Source organism: Anastrepha obliqua, chromosome 3 (assembly GCF_027943255.1).
Source record: "Anastrepha obliqua isolate idAnaObli1 chromosome 3, idAnaObli1_1.0, whole genome shotgun sequence".
Taxonomy (NCBI): Eukaryota; Metazoa; Arthropoda; class Insecta; order Diptera; family Tephritidae; genus Anastrepha; species Anastrepha obliqua.
The window spans coordinates 2064471-2080880 of record NC_072894.1 but is presented as its reverse complement, the minus strand read 5'-3'; the positions used below and the strand labels follow the sequence as shown (position 1 = coordinate 2080880).

Below are 16410 nucleotides of genomic sequence, written 5' to 3'. Positions count from 1 at the left end.
GGCGGCGCTGAACGTTTGCTGGCGGAAAATACACAAATGCTCAGGCACACACGCACTCAGCGTTTAATAGGATTTGTACAAAATATTTCTGGTAAATTTTTAATGGTGAAAAAACACAATGGGGGTATGGGGTTGGAAGTTCGATATGTTTGTGCATATCAAAAAAACGGTCATAATTACCCTATAGGAAACATTTACACTCGAATCAACAATTAGTCAACGAAGAATAAGTCATTTACAATTTTTCGCTACATATTACAAAATTCAGGGTGTGTTCAGTTGGGTGCAATGTGAAGCCGTACTTAATGTGATGTTGAGTTTTTAAGCTCAATCTATATTAAAAATGGTATTTAATAAAATCCGTTACATTCCTTTAAATTTTGGTAGTCACCAGTTTGCAAAAAAGTAAGTGGGTAAATGCTGACAATTTTAACACTCCAGCCCCTGTTTGGTCTTCGAATAGTTTAAATTAATTTCTTAGAGAACTTACTTAATCTTGAATTACATGTATTGTACTTATTTCCAACTAAAAGCGTAAATATATCTCTTCTGGGTTTCAAGTTATTGCAACTTAATGCAATTTAGTTCCATGCTATAACCTTTTCTAATTCAAAACTTAAAACATACTAGACCTCCCCAAAAAAAGGGGGGATACCGATACGACACCTGCCAACATCCCTGCATCGCTTTTATGTATGAGTACAAAGAGGCAGGGATTGCTCAAAATAAAATAATAATTTGTGTACTTATTTCCGCGGGTGCTTACACAAGTACCACTTAGTATTGCAGTGATGCCTTTTTGCCACATATCATTCTTTGTAATTTATCCACTTGCTCTTGTTTGCTCCCTTGCGCCATAAAATAAATGTGATATGTATTCTAAACAAAGCATGAAATACTTTTGTATGAATACACACGGACATAAGTAGGTGGACGCGCAGTTTGTAGTAGAGAAAAAGCCAACATTTCATTCTTTGCAATATTTTAAACGATCGCGTAACCATGAAAAAATGTCAGAATTTAGTGATCTAAACACAAAAAATGAAAAAATGTTGGAGAAAAATAAACACGAGTTTATGTACACACATGTACACACATATACGTATTATATGGTACATGAATGAATGGTACATAATGAATCTGGTACTGGTAGTCGATTAAAATGTTCTAGGGTGCACCCCGATGCATTATTTTATGATAGTTCCAGACTATATAGCAAAAAATTACATATTCATGAACAATGCATATACGTATATTCTTCTTCTTTTTGATTGGCGCGATAATCGCTTAAGCGATTTGGCCGAGTTTAACAAAGCGCGCCAGTCGTTTTTTCACATGCTAACTGGCGCCAGTTGTACACACCAAGGGAAGCTAAATTCTTCTCCACCTGATCTTTCCAACGTAGAGGAGGCCTTCTCCTTCCTCTGCTACCACCAGTTGGTACCGCATCGAACACTTGCAAATTCGGAGCGTTTGTATGACGGTTTGAACCAGACAACGAAGCCGCTGTAAATTTATTCGTTGCGCTACGTATATGTATATATAACTGGCGCTGCTTTTTTTGTTGGTTGTTTTGTCGAGCTCCTGCTTTAATTTGTGTTCTGCAACTTGATACCTTCCACAAAATGAATTGACCCACAGTTACATGACATTTCCGAAAGGCATATAGTTTTTCATGAGAAATTTTGCCATAGATATATATGATTTCGAAGGTTTGCCATTGCATTCTTCAGTAGAACTACAAGCAAGATATGCTACTGGTAGCGCGGCAATAAGTTTGAAAAGTTTAAGAAAATTATTAAACACTAGCTAAGATCCTAATCAGTGTTTCGGAGGTTCCCGGACTTGTGGACTGTGCACTCCCACCTACAGCTATCACCACAACGTTAACGATCCTTCTACCCTAAATAAAAGAGTGGGAGCAAGACGTTGTATGGCAGGGCGAGTCCACCAACGAATACACAGATGGCTCAAACCTCGATAGTAAGGTTGGCAGAGCTGCATATTCCGAACATCTGGGGATTTCTCCATGACTATTTCAGTGTTTTTTAGAATGAACCGACGATAACAATTAAAACCGTGACACTGGTACAGTGTGATGCGATACCTGGAGATGAAATCTACATTTTCACTGAGAGCCAGGTGGCGATGAAATCGGTCACAAAGAAGTCGGCAATCTTCAGGGTAGCCATAAAATATCGCACATAACTTAATGGCATGACTAAGTGACTTCGCCCCATTATTTCCATGGGGATTCAGTGGTAATTTTAAAAGCGTTGGTGCACGGGTTGATATTACAAAAAAGGGTGTTTTATTTCTTGGCCATAGAACAAATTTAGGGGAGCATCAAGAAGAAAATACACTTTTTTTGTATTATCCACTAAATTTTAACATAAAATATATAAAAAGCATTTACAGCCAACTCCCAAAGCGAAGGATATTTGTGTAATGTGGAACTGTACTGAGGAAGCCAATGAACATTAATTGATGTTTGCGGGTACAAAATATATACAAGTAGTTAATAAAAATAAGGGGTTTTAAAAGACCGTCGTAATAATGTAGGAGTGTAAATTTATTAAAAAGGAAATGAAAAACCACTATCGTACAAAAATTAAATTAGTACCTGAGCAGTGCTGCAACTGGATGTGAAGTGGAAGGTATAGCAACAAGAAAGACGAGAGGATAACATTGTTGTTATGCAAGAAATAGTGTTTAATTTTATAAAGAAACTCTGCTGTCATAAAAATGGCCATCAACATATTGGATTATGACCATTACGCAATCAGTGCGATTGTCACGGTCAGTATGCAGATCCTATTTTTCCTGATCAATTCCATCTTACAAATGGACAAGCTGACAGATTTCGCCGGCGGTGTTAACTTCATTATAATTTCCGTGCTCACCTTCTTTCTGGGACAGATTGATAGACCTTCGAAGGTAAGTAGAATTACACCCGCATATAATAATAAATCATATGCTTCTAATGACATATACCTATGGTATATGCTCATTGAGAACTAACTATGTATCTTAATTATATTCTTATATAAATTATTACTTTCGCAATGAGTGTCTAAATCCACGTGTAATCTCAGATAAAAAGACCCCATGACAACTTAAATTAGTTGCTATTTTATATAATTATCAGAAATCTCTATTAATTCAATCGACGCATTAGCCAGTCATCTTTTGCGTTCTTATAAGATGTTTTTTCAATAGCATTTAATGGTTCCAAGAGAGTCCGTTAGCCAATTCAGCTATAGTTCCTACACCTACATAATGTTGGCATGTACACACGAGCATACATATGTATATATAAGTCATTTAAGAGAGTATATCAGTATTGTCTGCTTTCCGGTTGTGGGCCACCATACCTGAGAAATATATATTTTTTCAACCAATTTGTACTTAGTTGCAGTAGAGGGTGTTGCTTGGAGGAGTGGTAATATTCGAATGCGTTTTGAGGGTGTCTCTTGTGTCAAGTGAGCTGACAGTTTTTATCTGCACTCTGAGCAGCGTAAGTCAACACGTATACATAATGGCCACTGTGCATATTGACTGAGTTGGTAATGCATATGCATATGTATGCAGGGATGACATGACGATATAAATACTGTGCACCTACATACAGAATGTGTAAGTATATATTCAATGATAGCTTGTGCATTGTTTTGTCTTTGAACCTCTGAGGAAATCGTCGTCATGTGCGCAACAACCACACTTTGTGCAAGTATAAGTACATACACATGTACATAAACATATAAACCACATGCATTGAATAGACATTGTAAGAAAGAGAATCTGGATGCCAAATGTTGGTGCAATGGTTGGTCGGTTGTGTACCACATATGCACGGACACATCTACGAACACACCCAGATACGCACGTGTAAGTATGGATGTCAATATGACTATACGTGCTATGTGCTCTGTGCTTGGTGCAATAGGAAGTGGGCGCATTTTGATTTCACCAACAGTCTGAAATTGTAACGATTCGCTACGCTGACTCAAATGGCAATTAAACACTCGTTCAAGGTCACTCTAGTGCCACAGTTTCCTTCATCAGTGTCAGGGTCGAGGCCTTCCGACCAGTGGGGCAGTGACAACTATGCAAAAAATGCGCCTAACTGTTTAGTTACTTTGACATATGAATATGAAATTAAAAATTATATAATTCTACAGTTATTCTGTTCAGTTTGAACTTTAAATACTATTTTTGAGAGGTGCTTCGAATTTTCCTACTATCTTACAATGTAAAGGGTTGACTTGAAAGATAATAAAGATAGTCCCGAAGTGAAGCTTAGGTATATCTTCACTACCATTAAATTCTTATAAATATCGTTACACCACTCGTGAGCCTTAAGCTTTTTAATAAATATTTTTTAGTTTTTATTAAGGTTTTTATGTTAGTTCCAAAGAGCAATAAAGGCAAATTTTAGTCGTTATTCTTATAAATAATTTTTATTTTAAGTACTTATTATTTATGATAATTTGTTAAAATCCTAATCATCATTAATTACAAATTAATCATCATCACTAACATTAACATAATTATCCTCATCATTACCAGCTCTTACAGTCCTTGTTTCGTGCTTTCAGAGTTTATTCTGACAATTGATCGCTAGGCAACAAAGCGTGGGATGTTATATCTGCCCCATGGGTGAAATTTTTGTGGAGTGTTGCGGGTTGTTGTACCAAGGATAACATTTAATAATCCACATCGATTTGATGGCTATTAGCAACAGTTACTATCGGATGTATTTTGTAAGAGTTCGATAATATAAAACAGAAATATTGTTAGAGTGATTTTTTTTATTATAATCTGGAGGATAATTTCATTACATTTACTTTTGAATATGATACCTGGCATTTGTCTGCCGTGGTTAAGAGTTATACGATACGATCAGTCCAATTTTTGTTCACTTTTTCTAACAAGTCTGACCGTATGGCGTTAATGGTGGCTTGAATATTGACTTCTAATGGTCCAAGAGTTGCTGGTTTGTCGACATAAACCAACGGCTTAACATAGCCACATGAAATATAGTCCAGAGGAGTTAAATCGCACGAACGAGGGCGCTAGTGAACAGAACTCTTCGGGAAAGAAAGTGGCCACCAAATTCATTTTGCAATACATTTTTGGCAATTTGCATCAAGTTGCGCACTGTATGGTTGGTTGCACCGTCTTGCTGGGACCAAATGTCATCGATGTTTAGCTGATTAATTTTTGGAAGCAAAAATTCAGTCAGTATGGCATGCATGCAATCATCGCAACAGCAGCTTCTTCCGCATTCCAAAAGAAATAAAGACCGATTATGCCGCCACTGCTCTATGAATTGCGCGAGCAGATTTATTTTTTTCAAAGTAAATTTCCACAGTAAGGAAGCATTGTTCGGGCGTTAAACGATTCAGGATGACTTGCCATTCTCAGCTGTCAAACCATAGTTATCGATATCCATAGTTTTCATGCAGCATTTTAATTGAATTGATGCCTTATTTTTTTATTATTGCTGATATCTCGGCATTTTATAAGAAATGGCTAGCATCATTTGAGTGCACGAAATCAGGTTGGTAAAAACTTTGCCGAATTTTGTCTTTAAATTTCTTCGGAATGCGTGATTTATTTGGATAAACTAATCGTTTTTTCATTTTCTGATCGTGCTGGCCACTTTTGCAGTTAGAGCATCTGCAGCTCGACATTTAAAATAATCGAATCCACCGGTGAAGTATTGTGGGTTCTCTGTTTTTACAGACCAGACTTACTTCCGAATGCAATATTCGGAGCTGAAGTTAGTGAATTTAAACTTGCGAATTTGCACTTTCTCGTTGAAACGTGTGCAATTAACAATTCGCACAAATTAGTGACGATTTTTCATCACATTTCCATCAACCATAGCCAAAAACTAAATTTTACTCATTCGACATTTCCCCTTCGTTTCATTCGTCAATAACACTTTTTTGCTCCAAGGCTTAGCGCTCAGCTGCATGATTTAAAAGCGCTTCCAAGCTTACTTCTGCTGAAGTTTCGCTGATTTAAATACGTTCGCGAATATTATAATAATTCTCGTGGGGGTGTATTGTGGGCTCCAACTTTAAGATAGAATACTTTTGATTCTTTATCTAAAACTACATGCTGGCCCTAAGGTGGCACCATTCTCGAGAATTTTTTCGCCAATTTCTAAAATGGCCCAAATGATTCTAATGAAATTTCGTGGGTGCATATTGTTGGTTCTCACTTGAGATAGGGGACACTGTTTTACTTTATGGGTGGCCCTGTTGTCTATGAAATCTTCTTTTGCAATGTCTAAAAAAATCTCCAAACCTGCCTTTTGAATTTGGCATTTGCAAATAGGCAGGCAAAAATATATTTTGATATTTCTTTCTTCACTGTCAGGGTGTTTATCCTAATATATACAGAGTCCTTCAAAAGGGACGCCTATATGTCAGTGGTGAAGAGTTCCTAGACAGTATCTTTTTATCTTTGACATTTGGCCAGCAGACAGATGCTCAACTTTATACGATAGAACAACGCGTTAAAATTATTGAAACTTATTATGAAAACGATCGATATTTAAGAGCAACATATAGCAAAATTCGTAATTTTTTGGTAGAAATAATCATCATCATCCGAAAGGACGAATCCATTTTTCTTCGTCCAAGTGTGCTCATTCCTTGGGTAACCATACCTACCGAATCATCCGAATGAGTCGACAATTCAAAAGTTTTTGAAAAAATTTAAAGAAACTGATTCTGTAAAGGATAGAAAAAAGACAAACGGACCAAGAACTGGACGTTCTGTTGAGAATGTTGCTGCTGTAGCGCAAAGTGTTGCTGAACAACCTTCAAAATCTATATTTCGCCGTTCTCAACAATTACGCATTCGACTGTCTATCTGATATTAGCTGTAGACGTATTCATGGTGGACATTTAAATGTCCTTATAATTGTTATAATTCGGCCGCCGTAGCCGAATGGGTTGGTGCGTGATCACCATTCGGAATTCACTGAGAGGTCGTTGGTTCGAATCTCGGTGAACCACCAAAATTAAGAAAAACATTTTTCTAATAGCGGTCGCCCCTCGGCAGGCAATGGCAAGCCGCCGAGTGTATTTCTGCCATGAAAAAGCTCCTCACAAAAATATCTGCCGTTCGGAGTCGGCTTGAAACTGTAGGTCCCTCCATTTGTGGAACAACATCAAGGCGCACACCACAAGTTGGCGGAGGAGCTCGGTCCAACACCCAAAAACTGTGTACGCGCCAATTACATATCTACATATGTATAATTATATCAGCATAGAAAGCGGGTTGGACATGAACCCTGATCATACTCCAATTTTATTAACATTATACGAAAATGCGCTTATTAAGAAATGGCCATTTGCGCTAACAAATAAATAAACCGATTGGGAATATTTTAGGAACATCTTAATCACGGATAATCATAATGCAGAAATTACCAACACTTCCGATTTAGATTATGAAATATTAAAATTATCTAACCTCAAACAACAGGCAGCCTGGAGTAACACTTCGGAAAAAAGCTTGTCACTTCAGGTTATAAATATTCCAAAGATATTAAAGATATGGTCGCAGGAAAACGCAAAGTACGTAGACGATAGCAGCAAACAAGATCCCCAATCTAACAAAAACAGCTAACCAGAATTACAAAAAAATTTCCAAAAATATAAAAGAATTTAAAAACAGATCTCTAAGTACTTATCTCAAGAGCTTATCAAACGAATGCAGCACTGATTACTCACTCTGGAAATGCACAAAAACCTTTTTACAGCCAATAATACAGTACTCCCCATTCAAAATAGAAGACAGTTCTTGGGCCCAAAGTAGTAAAGAAAAAGCTAATGCTTTTGCTGAACATCTGGAAGGCATCTTGCAGCCATATGATACATCGAGCGCAGCCGGAATGCAGTCATTTAACTATGAAGCTGATGTCGAAATTCTCCTTGTTACGGATTCCGAATTGCTTGGTGAAATAGATAAGCTAAAATCAAAAAAGTCGCGCGGGTATGACCTTATTACTGCTGAATTGAACGCCACATTCAAATTGCAACATATCTCTATATATTGGAAAACTGCTGAAATAATTATGTTTAATAAACCAGGAAGCCAGCGCATGATGTCACATCTTATCGGACTATCTCCCTCCTACCAATTATATCAAAACTGATGGAAAAGAAACGTCTCAACATAATTATTAAGCAAAGAAATATAATACCAGCACATCAACTTGGTTTTCGCACAAAACACTCTACCACTGATGAAGGGCACAGAATTACTCGCATCATTGAAAACGCCTTTGAGGAAAGTGTGATCTGCTGTCTTTCTGGACGTGTCTAAAGCTTTTGACAAAGTTTGCCACGGTGGGCTTCTCAACAAAATAAATGCGCTTCTACCAACACAATACTTTAACATTCTAAAATCGTACCTATCGGATCGTTTTTTTTTAATGAAATACGAAGACAATATTCCGAGTTTAAGGAAATAAAAGCACAGGTCAGCGTGCTGGGACCTATTCTCTGTACTCTTTTGACAAGTGATTTTCCTAATGACACAAATTGCTCCACAGCAACTTTTGCTGACGACACAGCCATCTTGTCGGTTGGAGAAACTCAGATTGACTCAATCGAAAAACTTCAAATTTATTTAAATAAAATCTTCCGCGGATCCACTAAATGGCGCATAAAACTAAATGAAACAAAATCGGTTAATTTAGACTAAACACAGAAGAAAATCAATTATCTGCCACTACACATAAACGGCGTGAAAATCCCGTACCACAACACCGCCAAATACTTAGGTATGGCACTAGATACCAAGTTTAGATGGAATGCTCACATTAAAAAGAAAAAAAAGAATAGTTAGTAAAAGTCAGCCTTATCCATATGTAATAAAATTATTTTATATAAGCAGGTGCTTAAATCAATTTGGACCTATGGGATCCAGCTATGGGGCTGCTCACGCTCAACCAATATAAAATCCATACAAAGATTCCAAAATAAGGTACTACGATGCGCTGTTAATGCACCTTGGTACGACCCCAACACCGATGTCGAACGCGATCTTGGCCTCGAATCAGTCGCCACTTCGATCAACATAAACGCTAAGCCTCATATGGAAAGAGTACGCCACCATGTAAATAGCGAAGCCTCAGCCCTAATTGACCCCGGTAAATGGAAAGAAAGGCTGAAACGAAAAAAACCGCACGAGCTCACACAGTAGCCCACTTCTTTGCAAGTCTTGTGCAGAGTGTTATTAAATTTAGTTGTATTGTATAAAATTAAATCCAAATTGTTCGTTACTTTATAATTTGTTAACCAGTTACAAAGTAAATAAAAAAAACATTTTTTATTCTAAAACAACAACTAGGAGCGTTTTATATATAAAAATCCTGTGCCTTTATGTTCGCTAACGCCAATAATAGTTATTTTTATTAGCTCGATTGATCATTAATATGCGAGTACTTTTGCTGCTAAAATACGGCTTAAAATTAAAAGTTTTTCTCTAACCGCCAAGCGTTTGAGCGAGGAGAGAATTGCGTTAGCTTCAGTATTTGTGCAGGTTATTTAGTCACGATGTCGCATTGGAGGGGTGAACAACGTGGGATAGCAATCGAATCGTATTTCAAGGCCATTGATTTATGTGCTTCTGCTCGTTGTAGATTTAGTTCGTGTGAAGAAGGAAGTGAGGATGTAATTTGTTTGTGAGTGCGAAGGCTCCGAGCAGTAAGTTCGGTGGCAATCCAGCCGTACATCCAGAATAACTGAAAGTATTGAATTCATTGCTACACGTGAGCACGATAATCCGCGACAGTCAGTGCGCTAGAGAGCGACTGCCCTGTGACTTCTAAAACTCTATTGTGCTTGAAATATTGAGGAAGGATCTTAGGATCTTTCTTCAAAATTCAAATCGTTTATGCCTTACGATTACAATTTGGGTAAACATTTCTGCGAGGCAATGCAGATGCCATTTCGTACGCTAAGCATCACTCTTTAGAAGTGATGAAATCCATTTTTATTTAAATGGAAGTGTAAATATAATAAAGCCGTTATTGGCCAATTCACAGCTCGACAGTGACGGTTTGGAGTGCATGTCAAGCAGTGGAGTAATTAGACTATATTTTTTGAAAATCATCGAGGCAATTAGTTTCTGTGGATGATGTCTGTGCGCGCTGTATGATTATTTTCGGCCAATAATGAGCAAATATCCTTCCTCCAGTGTACACACATAATTTCAGCAAGATGGCGTCACACCGCACACGGCCAGAGAGACCGTGGCAATACTGTGATATCTTCCCTAACAAACTAATATGCTGTTTCGATGACATATCCTGGCCACCCAGGGCGCCCGATTTTATCGCCAAGGCCTTTTTGCTGTGGAGGTACCTCAAAAATAAAGTATATGGAATAAACACAGCGGGCATCTCAGCACTAAAATAAAATATCGTTCGCTCACAAAAAGGGAAAAAGGTACGAAATTTAGAGCATATTGCGAGAAATCGGCACATTTTTGGGTATTTTTTTATCCAGCGAATTTCATCTATTTTCTTTCTGTACTAAACACCTCTTTGCACTTTGAAATGAACTTTTTTAATTAATCTCTAATATCGTTTCATTCATTTTTCGATTGATTACAATAATATCTCAACACGCAATATATAACAGAAAATATTTACATCTACATGCATAGTTCTATCCGCATCTCAGTTAAATTACACTTATTGGGAGCTTAACTTTAACTTTCCATTTAAAAAAAAAAAAAAATTGTACAACTCATTTATACAAAGTGTTTCTTAGCGGATAAATAGAAAAAATAAACTTAAAACTAGAAAAAATAACTTTAAATTGCGATAATCATGAAGCGTGATGTGATGTATTCTTAAGCTTCTACGAAAGCGTGGAGGCGGTGCCAAGACAAATCCTGATGAATGTCTTAGAACAACCAGAAATCGAAAAGTACTATGTTTGATATATACGGGAATTGATGTGGAATGCCCTTATTGAGTGTTTTGAAACAGGGTTGACAACAATTGCAGCTTGCGGCCGACGGCCCCAGTTATACTTTTATTTGATTCGAGAAGTGCAAAATAGATGACAGTGACTTGATCCCTCAAATACAATATTTTGATTATTTATTATTATATTATCTAATTTTTTACTTCTGTCACAATCAGGAACAAAACTCCTTCCTTTCTTTGCGTGTAAGCAGCAATTCGCATTTTGAAAAGGTTAAAAAACGTTTTTCGGTCTCGGTCCCTACGGTACCTGACTCCTTGTTTTTATATCATTTCTAGTAATTTCAGTCGTTTTGAGACCGACTTGAAAATATAGCTTCATTTAAAGTTATTGGTATGACAGGCAAAGAAAGGGGCCGGAAAATAAAACCCAGCTAGCCAAAAGGCTATTCTATTATTGTTTTTATTCCTCTTTCTGCTGTGATTAAATTACCTTATTTTTCACGGATTGAATGCTCAAAAATGCTGCCATTAAAGCACTGATGCCTTTCAACACTCCAGAAGCTTTCAGAAAAAGTTAAATTCTTGTTTAGTTTTGCCAAAAAAAAAAAACATTTAGAAAAAATTCTAAAATAATCCTTTCAGGTTCTTATTTCGGAGCGTCTCTCCTTGGCTAGCTGGTAGGTATTTAGAAAAAAAAAAATAATTTTTTGAAACTTGTATAAGGAAAATAAAGCATCTTTTAAAAGTCACGCCTAGATGCCAGTAGTGAATAATTCCTAGATGGTACCTTTTTGTTATGTTGTCTTTGACATTTGCCAAGCAGACAGATGCACAACTTTATACGAAATAATAACGCCTTTAAAGTATTGACGTAGACGTAGTCATTGTGGACATTTAAATGGTATAATTTTTCACATATGTATAATTCTTAAGAGCCATATTTTCAATAAAAATAGTGAAATCCGAAAGAATTAAGCTTTTAAATGTTTTATTTTAACATCTACGCGCCTCTTTTGAAGGACCCTTTATAACAAAATCTGATTTAAATAATTTATATAAAGAAAAATAATTTAATTTTTTCAAGTAGAGGAAAATGTACAAATTCTTAATAGGTCACTAAGGGGAGCGTGTCATTATTCTGTATTACAAAATTCTGGGTGACAAAATTCTGTAAATTGCAAAAAAATTCTGCTTTTTAAAATTCTGCTTTCTAAAATTCTGCTTTTTCAAAATTCTGCATGTTTAATGCGAAAAATTCTTCTTTATTCAAGTTTTGTGATTTTCGTCATACAAGAAGTAACAAAATAAACATTTATTCCATAAATATACATATGTATATGTTTAAGCGATAACAATATTTTAGTTTAGCCAATTACATTTAGTGTGACTTAATTCATTTCTTTTCTTAATAATCCTTCGCAGCGGTTCGTTTTTTAGAAGAGTTCTACGCAAAAATACTGTGGATTGCGTAGCCGGAGTTGGACTGATGAGGATTATTTTTTTGAAGTGCGGCCGAAGGCCGCCGACGCGAAAAGGAGTTCTACGCAAAAATACGGTGGATTGCGTAGCCGGAGTTGAACTGATGAGGGTTATTTTTTTGAAGGACGGCCAAAGGCCGCCCACGCGAAAAAAAGTTCTACGCAAAAATACTGTGGATTCTATCGAAACTGAAGAAAAAATTATTATTATTATTATTTTTAAATAATAAAATAATAATAATAATAAATTAAATAATTACATTACCTCTTTAACATTGTTAACATTATATTTTAATACAGAATTTTGAAAGCAGAATTTTAGAAAGCAGAATTTTAAAAAAGCAGAATTTTAAAAAGCAGAATTTTGTTTTTAGAATTTTGTACATACAGAATTTCGACACCAACCCGTCACTAAGAATATCAAATATTACATAATTTTCGAATAAACTCCATTAAACTTTCACTGGTAAAAACAAAGTCACTTACAAACAAATCAAATAACTTTCAGACCTGTTTACTTTTGTAGCTAAACTACCGGCTCGTAACTAAAAATATATTTGAAAAGTTCAGGTCTCCCTGCTAAGCGTGAGTTTGTAGGTCCATTTTTAAATACTAATGAATATATTTAAATAATTTTCAAACACTTGGTTTGGGAAAAGGAAAGCAGGAGCGGAAACCTCAGTTTTCATTTTCAATGCCCTCATCCCCGCTTGCTACTTCAGACTGTTTACATTCGCACATATTCCCACGTGTAGGTGTTTGTATGTAGACGTGTACAAAGTTATTATTTTAAAATAAGACCTTCTAGTCATTGGGCTTCGTTGCGGATTGCATGTGCATGCACTATATATGTATGTATGCACATAAATATGTAAGTAAATCAGTTTTAAATTCTTCCATTTGAACTGACTCGCCAACTTTAGTTTGTGTAGCGCAATTGCTTTTGAAATTTTTAAAAAGGGTGAGCCATTTAACAATAGGAACAAATGGATTTATCATTAGGTGGGCTTTCGAGGCAACAGTGTTTCCATGAGTATTCTAACTATTCCTCACAGAATACGCTTGGCGTATTGCAAGATCCGAAAGAAAAATATCTACTTACAATAATGGTGATCTTTTTGGTCCATATATACCTGGGACTATTTAAAATCAGCGAAATTGGCCCAAACCTAAAAAAACAATATAGCAAGAATTATTCCAGTTAACTACTCTACCAACTAAGAAGACGAAAATATAGATTACAATAAAGTCAACCGGTCACTTATAGTTGAGTGAAAAAAAATTGCATTAGTTTGATGGAAATTTGTACGGTACACAATTAGGCACCCTTTTAAGTATGCACATTTGTCGTATAAAAGCTCGTGGTAATCGCTGCAAAATGTAAAAACAATACCATTAACGTCGATACCAATAACCGTAATTTTGTTAACACGAAAATTGTGGAACGAGCTCCATTTAGCAGCGCGCAACCATAATTGGCGTGCCACATACTGGGCGAAAGAAATGCTTACGTCCGCATACATACAGGGGTGTATTCATACCCTGCAGTCAAAATCTGAACTGGTGCAATAGAAACCACTTTGCCGGAGGTGACTAATTGAAAACTGGTTTGGAACTAACGGAAACCGAGTGCTGAAGATGTTAGGTTAGATGCTGGCCCTAAGAATTAAGCCCTCTTGACTTTGATAATTACATAAGGGACAATTGGCACTGGCGAAGAGATTGAGAATTCCAGTTTGCTTGTATTCAATAAATGATGAGGCGCAGGATATGCTTGGAAAGGCTAAAATGCACCTCGGCTAGAATGGAATTTGCGAATAACTAAGAAATAATAAATTACTTGAAAACTTTATAATTCTAATTTCGTAGTTTTATAACGTATAAAAGTCATTTAGCTACATAAAAACACAGAGTTTGAGTTAAGCGAAGAGTGTAAGTGCTGTTCTAATGTATTATGAATACTTATTTGCTAGCAAGTATATTATTTTCAATTTAAGAAAACATATGAAGGTATTTTTTAAATTTATTTTACTTTTCCGCTTCTTATTATACTCGCAGGCCTATGACAGCCGGCAGCTCATGGTAACATTATTTGTCTGTCTCTGGGGAGCGCGCCTTTCCGGGTATCTGCTATATCGCATAATAAAGTTAGGACGCGATAAACAGTTCGAGGACACACGGCGCAATATAATCAGATATGCTGTTTTTTGGACATTTCAGGTGAGCATAAAAGTATGAATGAAGAACTCTCGTATGTCATAATTTTTACTGCAAATACTGGCCATACAAATGACCAACTTTCATATTGAAATTGCCATTTTCTGTGAGTTAAACTTTTTGGTTCTGATTAGAAGTTACCTGAAATCGAGTAAAATAACGAAAAAACTACGGTCTGGTTCACTTAAATTTACATATTTACATTTACATACACGCATGCATGCATTTATAAATGATATTTGCACTTGTATAAGTGCCCAGGCATGAGTAGCTAGAAATGATACACAAATTATATACACACATATGTACTATGTACCTTTATATATAAAATTCTATACAATATTGGGAAGCAATCGTGCGCATATTGGTATCTTGATACTTATATACAGGGTGCGTACGATAATTTGAGGACAACTTGAGTGTAAAACTAATTAGCTTATATTTTGAACAAAACTTAATGGAACTTCAGAAATTTTTTACATAGCATTAACTTATTATATACCTATAAAATCATTCAATGAATTTTCCATTAGTTGCAATAACCTCCTCGATCCGTGTCCGGAAACGATAACATGCCGGAAAATGCTTATTATTAATATTGAACATAACGGTATTAATTGCAGTCTTCAGAGGAGAAATGGTGTTATGAGAATGCTTATTAGTCTCACGCTCAACTACGTCCATACGTAGTAATCCAGCGGATTAAGGCCTGGAAAGTTAGGCGGACATAAGTTCGGTGTTTTATGGTGATGGAGATTTTCAGCTGTCCAATCTTGTGCCGCCATCACTTTTTGTGAGGGAGCATAGTATTGCTGGCAGATGTTTGGGCTGTCACCGCGTACACTATCAATCCAGGGCTTCACTACTGTCTCTAGAACCTCGACTGTCTCTAGAACACTCGAAATCCTTGTTGCTAGTGTGGTGGCACTACAACAGGAAACTCTTCAGGTTTGCAAAATGGCCATCTGTCATTTCTACGGTTTTTCTTTTGGTCGTCGTCAATTTTTATTTTCATCAGGAAAAAGTCACAACATCTCAGGCGGTTCAGGGTATTGAATTTTGTTAAGAAATGCTGCTGGAGCGACAGTCCTTGGCCGGATATAAATTCGGGTCGTTCTGGTAACGTAGAACCGGAGCCCTGTCGTGGGAACGCGTTGTGATCAGATACCAACTATTCTCGTGTTAGCTTCAACATAAACTGTGTTCTGATAGCTTGCACTTGTTGAATAAATTTTGTAGATCGGACAGTGTCAGAACGTTCCTCGTACTTTTGAGTTTTGCATCAGATTCTGCACTGCTGCCTGATGCTTCCAATTCATAGCGAACCTTGTGAGCGAACAACGAATGAACGGGTGCACTTAAGAAAAATAGAGATTTCTAAATCGGTGTGATTTGCACATATAGTGAGGATAACTGCATGTCTCTTCATTTCTCGAGTTAAGTTTGTAGTCCTCTATGTCTTATCTGAAAAGGCGCAAAATGAAAAATAATGGTTTCCGGTAGTTAAAGCCACATATATGTATGTTTTCCAATAACGTATGCACCCTGTACATGTATATTTATATATTTATAATTGGCGCGTACACCCTTTTATAGTGCTTGGCCGACCTCCTCTTCATATTTGTGGTGTGATGTTTTTCCACAAATGGAGGGGCCTACAGTTTTACGCCGCCTCCGAACGGCAAATGGCTTTTTATGTGAAGCTTTTTCATGGCCATTAGAAAAAACTTTTGCTATCGATTGGTTTTG

General features: G+C 36.5%; 1 protein-coding gene across 1 annotated transcript in view; it reads left to right on the top strand.

Moving 5' to 3' along the window:
* LOC129241269 (uncharacterized) overlaps window positions 1-16410 on the top strand; it is a 28699-nt gene that overhangs the window by 2024 nt on the left and 10265 nt on the right. The window contains exons 2-3 of the mRNA XM_054877513.1: window positions 2410-2937; window positions 14503-14664. Of these exons, the coding sequence (XP_054733488.1) occupies window positions 2746-2937; window positions 14503-14664 (354 nt within the window). The 5' untranslated portion in view covers window positions 2410-2745. The remainder of the gene's footprint in view (window positions 1-2409; window positions 2938-14502; window positions 14665-16410) is intronic.